Genomic DNA, 17,836 nt, shown 5'->3' on the forward strand with positions numbered 1-17,836 from the left:
CCGTAGGGGAATATGTGGGAATAACCTTTTGTAATCTTGCTTATTCATGACCGTCAATGCCGATCCAGTGTCCGATTCCATCTTCACTTGGACTCCTGCTATCTGAAGTGTGACCCAGATTGTTTGGAGGTCTGCTTCATTACCAACATTGTGTACTCTTAGACTACCCAGTTCATTACTGCTGGAGTCTGAATTTGACTTCTGTTCGTTTGAACTGTTCTCTGTCACCTTGTGTACCTTTCTGTACTTTTCCTGCGGTGACTTTTTGTTGCTGGTGTTCTTTCCTGACCGGCATACTTTAGCTATGTGACCAAGTCTGCCACATTTTCTGCATTCCTGATTTTTGAACCAGCACTGGTTCTGATCATGCGTTGTCTTCCCACAACAATAACATTTTACTGTACCCAAGACCATTTGATTGGTGCTGAGTTCCGGTGACCGTAGCTGCATTTCCGCAGTGCCTCTCGCTGCGGCTTCGTGCGATGCTGCAATAGTGACAGCTTTATCAAGCGTAAGATCATTCTCCTCAAGCAGTCGCTTTTGTGTTCCTTCTTTTACCAATCCACACACAAATTTATCTCTCAGCGCATCTGCTAGTCCTGTTCCAAACTGACAGTACTTTGATAGCTTATGTAGTTCAATTAAAAATTCAGCGTTGCTTTCGTCTTTCAGCTGCGTTCTTCTGTAAAATTTAAATCGTTCCGCTATCATCAGCGGCGTGGGGTTTAAATGATTTTTCAGGACAGTAACAATATTCGCGAAAGTCTGATCCGCCGGTTTATCTGGTGATAGAAGGTGCTTCAATAGCCCGTATGTCTTCGCACCCATTGAGCTTAATAAGGTTAGTGCTTTCTCATCATCTGGTACCTTATTTGCTTTACAATAAACTTCCATGCGTTCTACATACGTGGTCCAATCTTCGATATCGCTATCAAAGGTATTAATGTTCCCATGTTTAGGCATCCTTGCAAGTTTTTAAATTTTTCTTTTTCTCAAAATGGCGGCTTCCCACGCTTGTCTTCTTCCCCCGCCTACTAAAATGGTGGCTTCCCGCGCTTGGCGGTCTTTCCCGCGCTCGTCTTCTTCCCCCGCCGACTACAATGGCGGATTCCCGCATTTGCCTTCTTCCCCCGCTGGCTGCAATGGCGATTGCCGTGCTGCTGCCGTTCTTGCCTCCCCAGCGGTTCTCAATTCCCCGACGCTGCTTTTACTCCCCCGCGGTTCCCGTGGGCATTCACGCTTCCCCTGCTGTTGCGCCTCTCAGCCCCGCATGCAGCCCGGTCCTTTACACCGGCTGCGTTTGAGTTCTCCGCGGCTCTCGTGCCTTAAGCTGCCCCAGTCGCTGCGCCTCTCGGCCTCGATTGCAGCCCGGCCCTTTTCACCGGCCGTGGTCGAGTTCTCCGCCCTTTTTCCTCCGTTTTCCCTCCCCCACTCCACAGTCAACGCGGCCGACTTTCTGCTCGTGTCGCTGATCGGCTTACCCACCACCGTGGTAGAAGGGACGATCACTGCCTGTCGCTGATGGAGGGCTTCGTGGTCAGAATTTTTCTTTTTAACCTGGGTTCTCGATGCCTCCCGTGCGATGGTGCTCAGCAGGATGATGAGGGTGGATGCCTCTTCTCGACGCCCGTTCTGAGGACGAAGCTGCCTTGGATGTAAAACTGCCGCAGGGTAAGATCGGACTCGTCGCCACTGTTAAGTCTGTGTGTCCCAGTTATGCTTATTATAAATCATTGGACACAGACCACAAGAATAACTTTAACAGGTCTTTACTATTCGGAGGTCAGGGCTGAACTGCCCAGCAAATCCCTACACAACGTTTATATACCGGTGTGGTCACCACCGGTATTACAGTATACAGCAGCCAAGAGAAAGTAGTACATCTCTTAAGGTAGTTCTCTTAAGGTGGAACAGGTTACATACACCACACTAGTGGCTGACAATATTATACTGAGATGACCTCACGATAGCATCAGTAGTCACCAATATGCAAGGGTAAAGTCAATCATAATTTTTCTATGGACGGATAATTCTGGGTGAGGGTCTCCACTGGCAGCACACATTGGCCCTTAGAATCCACATACACTTCACTAAAATGGTAATGCATCTAAAACAAATAATCCTGAATGACACATTATCCCATATGACCAAAGGTGTCAGATTTATATTTGGTCTCCAATGTAGAATCTGGATGATCAATGTATTATTTTTATGTTATTGACTGTACTCCTAATTGATTACAATGTAAAGGCTGATGTGTATTTGTACATTTGCAACACTGGTGTGCAGAAATAACAGGAAATACATCTTGTCTGAACAAGTATGATACCATAAATGTAGAGACATTGGCCCGGATTTTATGGTCAGCGGCGAAGCAACGGCACTTGCCATTCATTACACTTACAGCTGCCCACAGACCTTTGTGGGCTTTTGTGCGGTAACGTCCAGTCAGAGTGCCATTTCAGTATGTACCCTCTACTGGGGATCTAGGACCTGTGTGAACAGGGCAAGCAACAGCGTGTCTCTTCAACCAGTCAGATTGAAGAATCCTTACTGATACATGCAGAGTCTAAACCAGGAAGTGTAAGTTAAAATATTTAATTCAATGTAAAATCATGTACAGAAAGCAAAATAAAGAGGCAAATAAAGATGGGATTAAGAGAGAGAGCGATAAAAGAGACAAAGAAAAAGTTTAAAAAAAATTTAATTAAAAAAAAATCTCCAACAACAATTATATTCTGAAGGAATGAGACTCCACACTTGTAAATCAGGACCAGCGAGGTTGTTCGGCAGTAATTAAGACATATCATGCCGTTAAAAATTCATTTACACATGAATATACATGCCCTAACCTTTTCTGGCATGTTTGATGGGTATTTAGTGGGTGAGTGCCACAAATTCACGCTGTTCATGTGTTTGAATGCCGAGTCTCTGGGCGAGGTACCAGTGTAGTGGAGCTTGCGGAGGAACAGGGCAAGTCAGACAGCAACTTCATGATTCCACGTTTAAAAAAGCATGTGCAATACGATTTATTCTTTAATAATGGCGAGCGCTGATAGCCTTGCTGTTATTCCTGCCGCAAAATCTGGACCAATGTAAATGGCATCAGCTAATTTTTCAAAGCTGCAAGAAACTGCAAAAATATTGATTCCAATTGCTCAAGCTTCATTCCCATGATTAATGGCATTCTCATGGTTTGTGGCATCTTCCAAACTCTCTTGAGTATGTTTCAGCCATGTGACATATGCCTGGACATTTGTCTTTGTCTTGCACTCTGTTTCCATTTCTGTCTCTGTTTTGTGTCTCTTTCATTCCATTTGCATTATAATACATCACTTTGAAATGAGGCAAAATCCTAACTTATTGGCCCTGAATTTCCATTCAAGGCTTCCTGCGTGCGGATGCCTCCGATCGAAAAAAATCTACGCACTTACCTGTTGGCTCCGTAGGTCCCGAGACTTCTGATCCTGGGCCTCTGCTCTACAAAATGCACAGGGGAACCAATCAAAGAAGGGAATCCCTCTTCACACTTTTGACAGGTCTCTATGCACAGAACTATGAATGGGGATCACTTAAAAAAAAGGGGGGGAGGGGGGGGAGGGGGGAGGGGGAGTTAAACATTAAATAATTTTTAAAAAAATCATTTATTTAAAATTACATTAAATTAAATATTTTAAACAAAAATTTAACTTTTTGATAAAATTAGTTTTTTTACGGGGCTAAAAATAAATTATTAATGAGTGAACTTTTAAAAAAAACTCTTATGCTGGTAAAAGATTTTTAAAGGTTTTCAGCGGGCTGAAGTTGTGCAGAAAGCAGAACCCTCTGCCCGCGGAGGCTCTTTTCCCGGGCTGGCGGATGATCTGTCAAGAGGAAGTGCCGGTTTTCAGCGTACGCGCTTGATGTGCCTCAATAATTCCGAGACTCGAAGTTAGCAGAACAAAAACAAGGCTTTTATTAACTTAGAAAGTAACACGTAAGAGAGAGAGATGTCTTCCTTCCGGAGACTGAGGCCAGACTGAAGCTAGCTTACAAACGGGGCCAGGTATGGGCGGAGCCCTACACACAGCACATTCCAGCACATTCCAGTATACAATACAGCACATTCCAGTACACAATACAATGAGGTCTGGGGGAAGGGAAATGACACTGAAACCGATCTCAGTCACAGGCAGTGGTGAATGGAATATTTCATCACAGCGCTTCGTATGCCTGTAACCGGCACTTGCGAGACCCCTACGGGTGCGTACACATCCGTGGGGGTCAGAAAATCTGGCCCAATAAGTATAGCACTGATGCTTTCATTAAACGTTTTGCTCCAATTCAGATGATAATCTGAAGTTTAAAAAAATGTTTATTTGTATAATCCAGGTCTCTGGATGTTTTATCGGAATCCACCCATATGTATTCTTTGGTCTGTTTGCAGGAGAGTATATAGAGGGATTGACCGAACAGGACCTACTCCTAATCCATTCGTGTAGGCAGTGGACTACAGTAACTGCACACAGCTTAGAGGAGGGTCACTATGTGATTGGACCGAAGATCGACATCCCTCTACAATACCTAGGTAAGAAAAACAGTAAGATAAAAAGACTGAGATTTGCTAGTTTACAAATTTGGATGGAGTGTATAGGTTAATCCAGGACTTGGACAGCATGGTGTTGGAGCTCAGTTTCATCTTCTGTACCCAACTCTACATTTCAGGGCTAACAAATTTCTAGGCCACAGAAATTAAAATGAGACAAAAAAAGGAGGCTTATGACAAATGTAAGGTTCCTAATACAGTCGAGAACTAAGCTGAATATAAAAAGTACAGAGAAGATGAGAATAGATTACTGCCAATGTAGCAGTAAAGGAGGATGTAGTAGCGATATTGGATGGCATAAAGATAGATAAAGAGGTAGTTAAGGGTTGGCAGTCCTCAGGGTAGAGGGGTTGCCAGGTCTGGATGGGGTGCATCCTGGATTGCTGAGGGGGCGGGGATGGAGGTTGCGGGGGCTCTGGTCACAGTCTTCTAGTCCTCCTTGGATGTTGGGGTGGGGCTGGAGGACTGGGGGATTGCGGATGTTGCACCCCTGTTTATGGGGGTGAGGGGGAGCGGAATGGGCCCAGCTGTTGTGGGCCAGTCGGCCTGATGCTAGTGGTGGGGAAAATTTTAAAGACAGTGATCCACAAAAAAATTGACTGGCATTTGAAAAGAGTGTGGGCTGGTGGATGCGCATCAGCGTGGACTTGTTGGAGGCGGGTCGTGTTTGGCTGACTTGATTGAGTTCTTTGATGGGGAGGTGGAGGGGGTCGGTGGGGCAGTGCAGTTGATGTTGTGCATGTGGACTTTAAAAAGTCTGGTGTTTGATGGGGTGCCACATGGTGGACTTGTTGGCAGAGTTGGGGCCCATGGGATTGGGGAGATGGTGGTGGGGTGGATGCAAGGTTGGCTGGGAGCGGGGGGGGCATGGAGGGCAGATAGTTGGGGTGAATGGTTGTTTTTCGGACTGGAGGGAATTGTGGAGTGGTGTTCCCCAGGGTCGTAATTGGGGCCACTGCTCTTTTTGGTATATATTGATGATGTGGACCTGGGTATGCGTGGCGTGATTTCAGGGTTTGCGGATGGTAAGGGGCTCAGAGATGGGTTGGGGGGGATGGTGGCAGACTTAAGAGGGGGCAAGGACGGGCTGGTGGGGTGGGCAGACGCATGACAGGTGAGGTTTGGTGGGGGGAGGAGTGGGGAGGGGCAGTGTGAGCTACGTGGTATGGTTTTGGAGCTGATGTCAGAGCGGAGGGACCTGGGGATGTGCGTGCTTGGGTCCTTGAGGATGGCAGGGCAGGCTGGGAAGGCGTGTGGGAACTTTATGGGTGGAGGCGTGGAGTGCGGGGGTGGGGGAGTTATGCTAAACCTTTATGGAGCACTGGTTGGGCCTCAGCTGTAGTGTTGTGTTCGTCTCTGGGCATCACACTTTAGGAAGGATGTCAAGGCCTTGGAGAGGCTGCAGAAGAGATTTACTAGAATTGTACCAGGGAGGAGGGACTTCAGTTATGTGGAGAGACTGGAGAAGTTGGGGTTGTTCTCCTTAGAGCAGAGAAGGTTAAGAAGAGATTTGATATAGAGGTGTTCAAAATCATGAACGGTTTTGATAGAATAAATGAGAAATTGTTTCCAGTGGCAGAAGAGTTGGTCACCAGAGGACACAGATTTAAGGTGATTGGCAAGAGAGCCAGAGGTGAGATGAGGAAACATTTTCTTACACAGTGAGTTGTGATCTGGAATGCACTGCCTGAAGGGGTGGTGGAAGCAGAATCAATAGTAACTTTTATAAGGGAATTGGATAAATACATGAAAGGAAAATTTTACAGGGCTATGGGGAAAGAGCTGGGGAGTGGGTTTAATTGGATAGATTTACCAAAGAGCTGGCATGATGGGCCGAATGACCTCCTTCTGTCTGGTATCATTCTATGATTCAATAATTTGATGCTTTGTCGTATGCAGTTGGAAGGCAGTACACAAAGAAAGTATGGCAACTGCACTTTATAAGCCCTCAGCCAATTACCAGTAAAATCTTCACTATTAAACACTAGGAGCCATGTAGCATGATGGTAATTGACCTGAATGGATATAAGGTAGAAAGCTGTGCTGTCAAAGTGAAATAAGGAACAGGTATTGAAAGTAAAATAAAAAGTGTTGTACAGCTGAACAGCATCATAAACACCTTCATTATTCACCCAAGCTAATTATTCTGACATATTGCTTGAACATTATTCTGGGAAGCCTGAGCTCTAAGCACACTGTCTGACTCGGTGTGCAGTTTAATCTGTGCAAACAGTGTTGGTATTAGAAAATTCCTAACAATTCCTTACCTGTTCACATCGTTACTCACTTCCGACTTGTTCCTTACCGAATTAGTGAGGATATTTTTAGAGGAAAGGTGGCAATGAGAAATAACTATTACAGCCCTTCCACCTCTGTTTAATTCTACATATGCAGGATTCAGCAAATGGATATCCGCTAGGTACAGCAAAGTGACAACCAATTATTAATAATTGATAACTTTAAAGACTTTGAGGTAAATATGTGAAATAAAACTCTTCTTCCTGTGCTTCGTTCCATACTGAATGGAGTTGTTTAGTATAAAAGCCTACATGGAATGTTAATGCGCTTTACACCAAAGATACGTGGGAGTAATGTGTTTATAGTGAATGTCTGGTTCTTGGCAAAATCAGGTCTTCAGTACAGTAATCATGGAGATAGTAAAAACAAGTGTAGGATATGTCCAAGAGCTATTTGATTTCCTGCATTTTGTTTTATTCATAAGCGTAAATTATATCTAAAGCTGGAAAGTCTGTTTACCAAAACGAAACTGCTTTGCAATTGCAGTGCACTGCTTCAAGTCGAATGGTAGTTGGTCTGGAACGTAACGGACTCTGAAGTAAGATAGTGGGTGGAAATTCATTTCTGGCGGTGGTGCAAAAGAGGCAGTATCGAATCGGCCGCCTGTGATACGCAGCGCCTGATAATTCTGTTGACTGCAATGGAAATGTCCTGCGTATCACAGGCGGCCGACCTGATACTGCCTGCTTTGTGTCACCGCCCGAGACGAATTTCTACCCCTAGGAGTCTAAAGCATGAAGTTCCTGTTAATTGAACCAGTCTCGCTCAGAAGGATACTTTCTGTAAGACCACAGTGTTGTAGCTCAGTTGTTCTACGTTGTAGTTATGGCAAGTTCTGTTCATGAAGAGGGGCCAACAGACATGCAGAACAAATGATCCTTTTAAACAGTTTGGCTCTGCTGCCTTATACTTTTGCAAAATATTTTTTTCTCTCCTGCATTATTAAAGGAGCTTCTGCGTTCCTTTACTAATCTTCTAGCTCCCCACTGTACATCTCTCTAATGTTTGTATATTGTTCAGGTTTAGCCTTTGGAAGATTTCTGTCCAATTTCACCTGCCCAAGTGCTGGTGGGACTACTATAAGTGGCACACATTTGGCTTGAGATTAACTTAAATAAAATTGCAATATCATTGAAAATATCTCTTGGAAGTTTCTAAAGAAATTTTTTTAAAGAATCTCTGTATCTGCATTGGTATTTTCTGAAAATTGGCCTTTGTCTGTTGTTGAGGTTATGGTATTTTGGCAAAAGTCTAAGCTTCAAGGAATGCCATAGATGAAGGAAAACTTGTTCAGTGTTAATCTCCTGATTGATATGTGATCAGTGAAAGGCTCTTGATGTAGAATTAAGTAACGGCTGATGTGAAACTTCAGTTCAGAATTTGCTCTTCCTAATTTCAATAACTTTGAAGAGCTAATTCTGTTAAATATTGAAAATCAAACCAAATCTGATTTGTATCCTTTCATTCCCGTTCCTATGGAGATTCGCATTATTGACGAGAACCCCAATGTTACACGCTGATCCAGACAGAGAACTCAGCTACTCCACGCCCATTTTTTAAATGGCCACCAAGAACTACAGTGCAGAACATCCCAGCAGATCCGGAAAGTGAAAAGCAGGAGCAAGAGAATTGAGAGAGGCAGCAAAGGAAAGTGCAACGGCAAAGTATCAACAGGATAAAAGGAAAAAACAGCAAAGTTATGAGGAGACAAAGAGAAGCCAGGCAAAAATGGGAAGGAGGTAGAGAAAGAAAATGAAAACAGTGAGAAAAAATAAAATGAATAAAACAGGCAAGAAAGATACTGGGGATAAAGCTAACATTCCTGTTCACAAACACCTTAGGTCAAACTTTCTTGTTTAAATCTTTCCATACTTTTTGGTGCCTTGTGAGTACACAAGGGAAAACATCCAAAGGGCTGGGAAAAAGAGTATCATCTGTAGGAAAAGGAAATTAAGCTCAATTAATTTCACAACGATGAAAACTAGCAGTGGAAACTTGATTACTGATTAAATCAATCATAGGAACATTTCTCTCACCAGTAAATGTGAAATGTCTGGACTCAGAAAAATACTTTGTGGTATTCCTCCTTGAAGGGGCTTTTTCTTCAGCTCTGCTAAAAGTGTACACCAATAGCAAGCAACAACAACAACTTGTATTTATAAAGTGCTTTTAACATCGTAAAACGTCCCAAGGTGCTTCACAGAAGTGTTAAAACAAAATCTGACACCGAGCCACATGAGAGATTAGGGCAGATGACCAGAAGCTTGGTCAAAGAGGTAGGTTTTAAGGAGCGTCTTAAAGGAGGACAGAGAGGCGGAGAGGTTTAGGCAGGGAATTCCAGAGCTAAGGGCCTTGGCAGCTGAAGGCACGGCCACCAATGAAGATTACAAAGATAGGGAGGGGTGAGGCCATGGAGGGATTTGAAAACAAGGATGAGAATTTTAAAATCGAGGCGTTGCTTAACCGGGAGCCAATGTAGGTCAGCAAGCATAGGGGTGATGGGTGAACGGGACTTGATGCGAGTTAGGACACGGGCAGCTGAGATTTGGATGGCCTCAAGTTTATGGAGGGTAGACCTTGGGAGGTCGGCTAGGAGTGCGTTGGAATAGTCAAGTCTAGAGGTAACAAAGGCAAGGATGAGGGTTTCAGCAGCAGATGAGCTGAGGCAGGAGCGGATTCGGAGGTGGAAATAGGCGGGCTTAGTGATGGCACGGATATGTGGTCAGAAGCTCATCTCGGGGTCAAATATGACACCAAGGTTGCGAACAATCTGGTTCAGCCTCAGACAGATGTTAGGGAGAGGGATGGAGTCGTTGGCTAAGGAACGGAGTTTGTGGCGGGGACCGAAAACAATGGCTTTGGTCTTCCCAATATTTAGTTGAAGGAAATTTCTGCTCATCCAATAATGGATGTCGGACAAGCAGTCTGACAATTTAGAGACAGTGGAGGGGTCAAGAGAGGTGGTAGTGAGGTAGAGCTGGGTGTCGTCAGCATACATGTGGACACCGACAATGGCCCAGAAATTCGGGTCGGGGGCTTCCCACGGGTGCAAGCCCCCGACCTGCACTTACCTAGCGCGCCGGCTGTTGAGCTGTGGGCCCGCGTGGGATTCCGATCCTGGGCCTCCTCCAAATGCTGGCGCGCAGTGCTTGCGTATCCCGGGGCGCAGTTAGTTTGATGCGTCCCCTGGGATCACGTGGGCCATGGAGAGCCAATGGTAGCAGGGAATGCTTCATTCATAAGTTTGACAGAAAGAGCTGTCAAACCTATAAATACTATAAGCCCCAAAACATCATTAAAACTTCAAATAATTTTTTTTTAAATCACATTTTTAAAATAACTATAAATTACATGAAATAACTATTTTAAACAATAATTTAAATTTTTGAAAAAATTAATTACATTTTCTAACGGGGCTAAAAATTAACTTATCTTTCTTTAAAGTATTTAAAAATAATAAACCTGTGGAAAAAATGTTTTAAATTTAATTAATTCACTGCTTACCTTGTTAAAAGCAGGCCTTGAGCCTGCTTTTTAAAAGTGTAACTGCTGGAGACTTACCCTCCCGGAGAAACCTGCAAAAAAAACGTAAGTTCGATGCGCACGCGCTGTCTCTCCGGCGCACGCGTTCCACCTCTCAACCCCTTCTTTCAGGGGAACGGAAGGTGCCAGTTTCCTGCGCATGCGCAGTGCATGCACGAAACCGGCACTTCCATTGGGCTTACGGGTGAGTACCCCGTGCGTACTCACCCGTGGAGACCCGAATTTCTGGACCATTGTGTTTTTGGATGATGTCGCCAAGGGGCAACATGTAGATGAGAAATAGGAGGGGGCCAAGTATAGATCCTTGGGGGAAACCAGAGCTAACAATGCTGTTGGAGGAGGATGGTGTGATCAACTGTGTCAAAGAATGCAGACAGGTCGAGAAGGACAAGGAGGGATAGTTTACCTTTGTCACAGTCACATAGGATGTCATTTGTGACTTTGATGAGACACGTTTTGGTACTGTGGCAGGGGCAGAAACCTGATTGGAGGGATTCAAACATGGAGTTCTGGGAAAGATGGGCACAGATTTGGGAGGCGACAACACGTTCAAGGACTTTGGAGAGGAAAGGGAGGTTGGAGATGGGGCGGTAGTTTGCAAGGACGGAGGGGTCAAGGGTTGGTTTTTTTGAGGAGAGGGGTGATGGCAGATTTGAAGGTGAGGGGGACAGTACCCTCAGGAGAGAGAACCATTAACAATATCAGCTAACATGGGAGCCAGGAAGGGAAGTTGGGTGGCCAGCAGTTTAGTGGGAATAGGGTTGCGGGAGCAGGAGGTGGGTCTCATAGACAAGTTGAGCTCGGAGAGGGCATGAGGGGAGATAGGAGAAAAACTAGAGAAAGATGCGGGTTCAGGGCTAGGGCGGGGGGGAATCTTAGAGGAAGTTTGGTCCGGTGGGCTAAGGGAAGGGAGGGAGCGGTAGAGGCAGCTGATCGGATGGTCTCAATCTTAGTGATAAAGACGTCCATGAGCTACTCTCACTTGTTATTGGAGTTGAGGGTGGAGGAGACAGGGGAGAGGGGTTTAAGAAGATGATTTCCAGTAGAGAAAAGAAGCCGGGGGTTATCTTTGCGTTCCAGGATGATTCTGGAATAGTGAGCGGTTTTGGCAGAGGAGAGCAGGACCCTATAGTGCTTTATGTGGTCCAGCCAGGTCTGATGGTGAATGGCTAAACCAGTTGTCCGTCATATCCGTTCATGTCTGTGTCCCTTGGACTTAAGGGACTGATGATGAGGGCCGTACCAGGGGGAATGGCCAGGGTGAGAGAGAGAAATGGTTTTAATGGGAGCTAGGGCATCAAAGGTGATGCTGAGGGTGTGGTTGAGCAGATTGGTAGCTGCAGAAATATCATGGTGACTGGAGGGCCAAAGGCTAGACTATTGGGATTTTGAAAGTGCAGTTGTAAGTGAATTGGGAGAGAGTTTTTTCCAGGGGTGGACACAGAAGGAAGTAGGGTTGGGATGGGGAAGAGCGATGTGGGTGGAGAGCGATACAAGGAAGTGATCAGAAATGGCCTTATCTGTGATTGACATGATGGGAGTAGTGAGGCCACGTGAGCTGGCAAGGTCAGGGGGGTGGCCGTGAATATGGGTTGGGGAGTTTACATGAGGGAGAGATTAAGGGAGGCTAGGAGGGCAGTGAACTCGGGAGAGGGAGCAAGATGCATTGAGATGGAGGTTGAAATCACCAAGGATGAGAAGTCGCTCAGTGCAAAGGCTGAGGGTGGAAAGCAGTGAAGATATCCAGTGAGGAAATGTTTATGGTAGTTGGGTGGGCGGTAGAGAATGTGGATTTTAAATGAGAGGCAAGAGGGGAGGAACAAGGTGAGATGCTCAAAGGAGGAGAAATTGCTAGAAGAGTAGGGGGATAGACCAAGGTGTGATTTGGTGATAAGAGCCACACCACCAGCACGACGGTCTGGGCAAGTGGTGGAATGTGTAGCCAGGCAGGGAGGCTTCATTTAGGGGGGAAGGTGTTGTCATCCCTCAGCCGTCAGGGCCATGATGTCGATGCAATCATCCACAATAAGCTCATGGATGGCAAGGGCCTTGTTCACAAGTGAACATACATTCTGGAGGGAGATGCAGAGAGGGGCAGTGATAGCTGATCCACTGCCAGAGTCCACAGGGTCAGCACTGGGAGGGGTGAAATAAAAACAGAAAATGCTGGAGATACTCAACAGGTCAGGCAGCATCTGTGAAGAGAGAAACAGAGTTAACGTTTTAGGTTGATGACCTTTCGTCAGAACTGGAAAAAAGCAGGAAATGGAACAGATATTTAAGCAAGGGTAGGGGCTGGGAAATGGGGGAGGAGATGAAAGAACAAAAGGGAAGGTCTGTGATAGTGTGATAAATCCATGTAGTGAGACAAGGAACTCGAAGAGGCGAGGTATTAGAATTAATACGAGTACTTTACTAAACGACTGCGAAACAACCAGGCAGGCCTGCATCCAGGCATTGCACCTTTGCTGTCCCTGGCAGGAAGCCAACCCCTGACCTTACAGGAAGCGAACCCCTGACCTTAGCAGCAGCATTGGCTACAGCACCACCTGGTGGATAACCTTAATCATAACATCCCTGATTACTATAGATAGGATAGAAGGTAGGAGGTTAAGAGACATTAAGCGATATTCAAGGCAAAAGGAGATGGTAATGGGACAGTTAAGAAACCCGAAAGGATGGCCCTAGATGAAGTGTAAATTGCGCTGGCAGAATGAAAGACAGCTGCCATGTGGGAGAGAAGAACGGAAGGCACAATCAAAAAGTGTGGAGAATTCTGAAAGTGGGAGAAAGGGTCAGCTGTGCGGGGGGAAGACTCCTGGCCAAAGAAGTGGGCACGGAGACAAAGGCGGCAGAAAAAGAGCTCAGCATCGTGCCGAGCTCGAAATTCATTGAGGTGGGGGCGTGAGGGGATGAAGCTCAGGCCTTTGCTAAGGACTGATCGTTTGGGGTCAGAGAGGGGAAGGTCAGAGGGGATAGTGAAAACGCAGCAGGGGGTGTGATTGGGAGAAGGGATGGGGTCAGAGGAAAGTGAAAGGGAAGAAGGTTCTGGAGGGGCGTTGGTGTCCAAGAGTTGTTGAAGCTTGCGATCCTTGACACCTGAGTTGGACAGACCGGAGATTGGCAAGATTAACCCCCCGGGGGCGCGCTGGGCAAGAAGATTGGGGCAGTTGTGGTTGCTGCTCGTAAGGAGGCAGCACCGAGTACCTCAATGGGCCCTTCGGAGGATGCCAAGAGAGGCAGAGAGGGAAGTTGTAGCCTTATTTAAGAGGGAGTCAAGCCTGGAATGGCAGCAGGAGAGTAGGATTGTCGAGGAGTACTGAAGGGTTAGGGTAGGGATTTGGGAGGGCAGAGTACCCAAGAGGGGAGAAATGAAAGGAGGCATGACAACAGGAGAGAAAGGGGTCCAGTAGGAGTAAAGAGAAAATAAAAGTAAAAAGGGGAGAAAAAAGTGGAAATATAAGTGATGGGCTCGGGTCCAGAGCAGCAGCCAAAATGCGCACGTGAATGGACGCAGGGAAAACTTAAGTTACATAGGCCTGCTTACATTGCAATTATTAGGCTACATATATCCTGGTAGTAAATGGGGAATATATAGAAGACAATAGAAGGGAGTCTAGAGTTAAAGTCAGAGGTCCCATGGTGGGATAAAGCTGGCGTAGGTAGGATAGAGTCGGCATGGAACATTGACGAACTATTGTCCAAGTTCGGAGACGGGTGTGGCGGGCGAGTGAAGTCCAGAAGCTATTTGAAGGGTAGAGTATTGGAAGACACCCTGATGAAGGTATTTCCATGGGAACGAAGATTCAGGAGGTGTGCAGAATCGGTTGTGGGGCAGAAAGGTGAGGCGAAGTTGGATGTTACCATAAGATCCGTAAGCGGCAGCGAAATGTACTTCGGCCCAGGAAAGTGAATCTCTGGCCATAAACCAGGCTGTAGCTGAAAAACCAGTAGTCCAGTCTCAGGCTCAGTAGTGGTGGGCTGATCAAATTTACTTTAAAATATAAGCAACAGAGCAGTAGATCAGAGACACAGCAGCTGCGTGTTACGGTGTAGTCCAGTGTAGAAGCGTAGTCTTGATGTCCAGAGACATCCAGGAATTTGGAATCCAAAATTTGAGCAAAGATCCAGTGCTCAGAGAAAAACAAAAAGCACTGTGTGATATTGCCATTCTCTGTGCTCTGTGAAAGATCCTGAATGGAGATCTAGACTTGGAAATAAAGACTAATTAAACATGTATTTTATCATAGCACAAGCCCCATTCATGAAAAGTCCCTCAATCTGCTATTTTGAGAATCTGTTTCTGTCCTGACATAGACTGGGAATCTGTAAACCTCTTCAGTAAATGTGCTGCCAGCAGTATGTTGAGTACTACTCTGTAATGACATCACGCACATTGCCATCGCCTCAGCAGTACGATGAGCTCAGCGTTTCTGCCCATGTAAGGGGAAACATTTTTTTTTGGTTTTTTGAATGATGCTGCTTAGTTTGCATTTTGGATTGGCTTACATGTATAAAAAAAGTGAATTTTACTTCCATGTATGATCAGTGGGCGAAAATACAGCCTTAAAGATTGTTTCTTAAGTGATAGCTTTTAAACATTTTTGTAAATTCAGACACTGGATTCAGAAGAATTGGAGGATTGATACAGTTGACATTGAATAAGACAAGTTCGCTGGAGCTCAGTGATAACACTTTGGGTAATAACATCGAACGCCATTGTTTTATGCCTGATCTAAGTTCTCCTTCATTTACAGCAAAATCTTTTGGCAACTATGTGAGCAAGCTTTTCCTGGCACCCTAGGAGTACTGCCAGAATGATGCTTCACACAACTAGACTGTGTACCCCATTGACCTTAATGAGAGATGGGAGCAATTAGATTTCAAATGCGGCCACTGCCAGCTGTTGCAAAGTTTATTCAGTGAAACCCCTGGAATGACCACCGTTGGGACTGATCACATTTTTTATGGACAGTTATGGTCATAATGAAGGCTTACGCCTGATTTATTATAAGAAGCTAAAACTGGGACTGATATTAATTGCTCACTATACATAGGTGACCTCCCCACATAAGGTCAGAAATTCTGTGGCTCTATTGCACTGGCGCAAGTGTGGCAGGGGGCAACTTTCACCTGCCACTTTGACCCGTCATTGACTCCATCCCAAATCCTAGGAATGGGGCCATTTATATATTCAGGATGGGCACCCATGCCTGTAATAGTGTAACAGGGATGCCTGTGACCCACCGAGGAGGAGGAACCCGCTGTTCCAAAACAGGGAGCCCGAGGCCTGGACCAGGCTGAAGAAAAAGGGGTAGATTTAAAAAAAAGTCTTTTTCTGGAATGCAGTGTGGCTTTTTTCCTAATGGCAGGCAATCCTCCTAGGATCGATTGCTGTTTACCTTCTTCACGTGGTGTCCCACAATGGAGCCTATGCATAATTTCAACAGACATAGGACCTATCAGGGACACGATGGGCTAAATTCCCAGGGAAGTCAAGGGAACTCCCTGGAAAATTCCCCCGACTTCCACAGTGACATAATGGGAGTAGGCAGAAGAAGCCTCTCCCACCCACAGCATCATTTCAGTGATTTTTAGAAAGTGGCAGAAACCCAGCTGTAAATTACAACTCACTACCGGACCAAATGTGTCCCCACTCTGATTTACGCAGTTTCTGGGTGATAGGCCCCGATTTTAACCTAAGCTGCCCAGCAGGAAAGGGGCGGGTTGGGGTCAGACACCTATTTTGCACACCACCCAGTTTTACATTGACTTTAATAGAGAGTAAAATCAGATGGGGTGTAAAACAGGCGTCTGAGCCTAAACCACTTTTATCATTACACTATAGTTATCACTGTTGTATTGTTATCACCGTTATCACTGTTGTATCACGATACGAGGTCGCCTCTTGTCGCGCTGTTATACCTGGGCTGACCACCTCCGACTCCGCCCATGGCTCCACCTACCTGCCCAGGTATAAAGGTAGTCGACTGGCTGGTATTCCTCCTTGTTGGACCCGATCACCCACGAGGGTGGGCTCTGTTATTTAGTCAATAAAACCCTTTAGTTACGTTCCTAACTCGTCGCTTTTTATTGGACGAATTGATAGGTATATCAATTTTATTGACTAAATTTTAAAGATGTCTACTACTGGCCAGCCAGAAGCCCTCCCAGAAGCACAGCCACACCAGCCGGCTTGGCTGCAAGCCCTCAAACCACCGTACCTGGATCTAAACCCACAGGCAGCAAACACAGCCCTCAACTTCAAACACTGGCTGGACTGCTTCGAATCCTACCTGGAAGAATCCGGCGCCCCGCAGAGATCCAAACTAAGACTTCTGAACGCCCAAGCGAGCCCGAGAGTATACGCACTCATCCAGGACACGACTACGTACGAGGCCGCTATCAACCTACTGAAACAGCAGTACCGCAGCCCGGTAAATTACATGTACACCAGGCACCTCCTAAGATCCCGCCCGCAACAGCCAGGAGAGTCTGTAGCTGAATTTTTACGGGCGCTAAGAGCACTCGGCAGGAACTGTGACTTTAAAGCGGTGACGGCTGTTGAAAATACGGAAGATAATATCCGCGATGCCTTTGTGAAAGGCCTACGGTCCGACTACTCACGGCAAAGACTGCTTGAAGCTAAAGACCTCGACCTGGACAAAGCTGAAGCCCTCGCTCTCTCCCTGGAGGTGGCCCATCAGGACCAGGAGGCGTTTTCCAGGTACTGCTCGCGACCCTGGGACTCGGGCCCGACCCCTACCGCAATACCCTTCGCAGCGCCGCCCCCGGGACCTACCTCAGCGTCGGCGTCCCGACCCGACCGGGCCCGCCACCCCCGGTACCGGCTCCGACATCGGGCACCCGCGATCGGGCCGCCGGCTGCTTCTTTTGCGGCCAGGAGAAGCACCCGAGGTCGCGCTGCCCAGCCAGGAACTCTACCTGCACAACCTGCAGGAAGAAAGGCCACTTCTCTAAGGCCTGCAGGAGCGGATCTTCAGAGGCCAGCAGTGCCTCATGCGAACTGTGGGGGCGGCCATCTTCTTTCACGGCAACTGAGGCCAGTATCCCCACACGTGAGTAATGGGGCGGCCATCTTTGATCAAGGCAACCGACCCCAATAGTGCCTCATGTGAGTTATGGGGGCAGCCATCTTCTCCGCCATTTTGTCCTACCTCGTGGGAGACGCCATTTTACCCACCACGCCCGACTGCCACCGGGCCCCCGGACCCGACGACCGCCTCGCCCGCAGACGACAACGACTCGCTTACCTACACGCTAGCCTCCGTCACTCTGGATCAAGCCCGCCCACACCACCTGTCCAAGTCGATGATGGACATCAAAGTAAACGGCCACGCCACGACCTGCCTGTTCGACAGCGGAAGCACGGAGAGCTTCATCCACCCA

At 46.6% G+C, this 17,836-nt stretch overlaps 1 protein-coding gene across 2 annotated transcripts in view; it reads left to right on the plus strand.

Annotated features, from left to right (window-relative positions):
- garem2 (GRB2 associated regulator of MAPK1 subtype 2) overlaps window positions 1-17,836 on the plus strand; it is a 302,222-nt gene that overhangs the window by 97,182 nt on the left and 187,204 nt on the right. For both annotated transcript variants that reach the window (XM_085996950.1, XM_085996951.1), the window contains exon 2: window positions 4,427-4,567. In XM_085996950.1, coding sequence (XP_085853076.1) covers window positions 4,427-4,567 — 141 coding nt within the window. The remainder of the gene's footprint in view (window positions 1-4,426; window positions 4,568-17,836) is intronic.

Source organism: Somniosus microcephalus, chromosome 9 (genome assembly GCF_052327205.1).
Source record: "Somniosus microcephalus isolate GS21.2 chromosome 9, FLI_Smic_1.0, whole genome shotgun sequence".
In the NCBI taxonomy this organism is placed as follows: domain Eukaryota; kingdom Metazoa; phylum Chordata; class Chondrichthyes; order Squaliformes; family Somniosidae; genus Somniosus; species Somniosus microcephalus.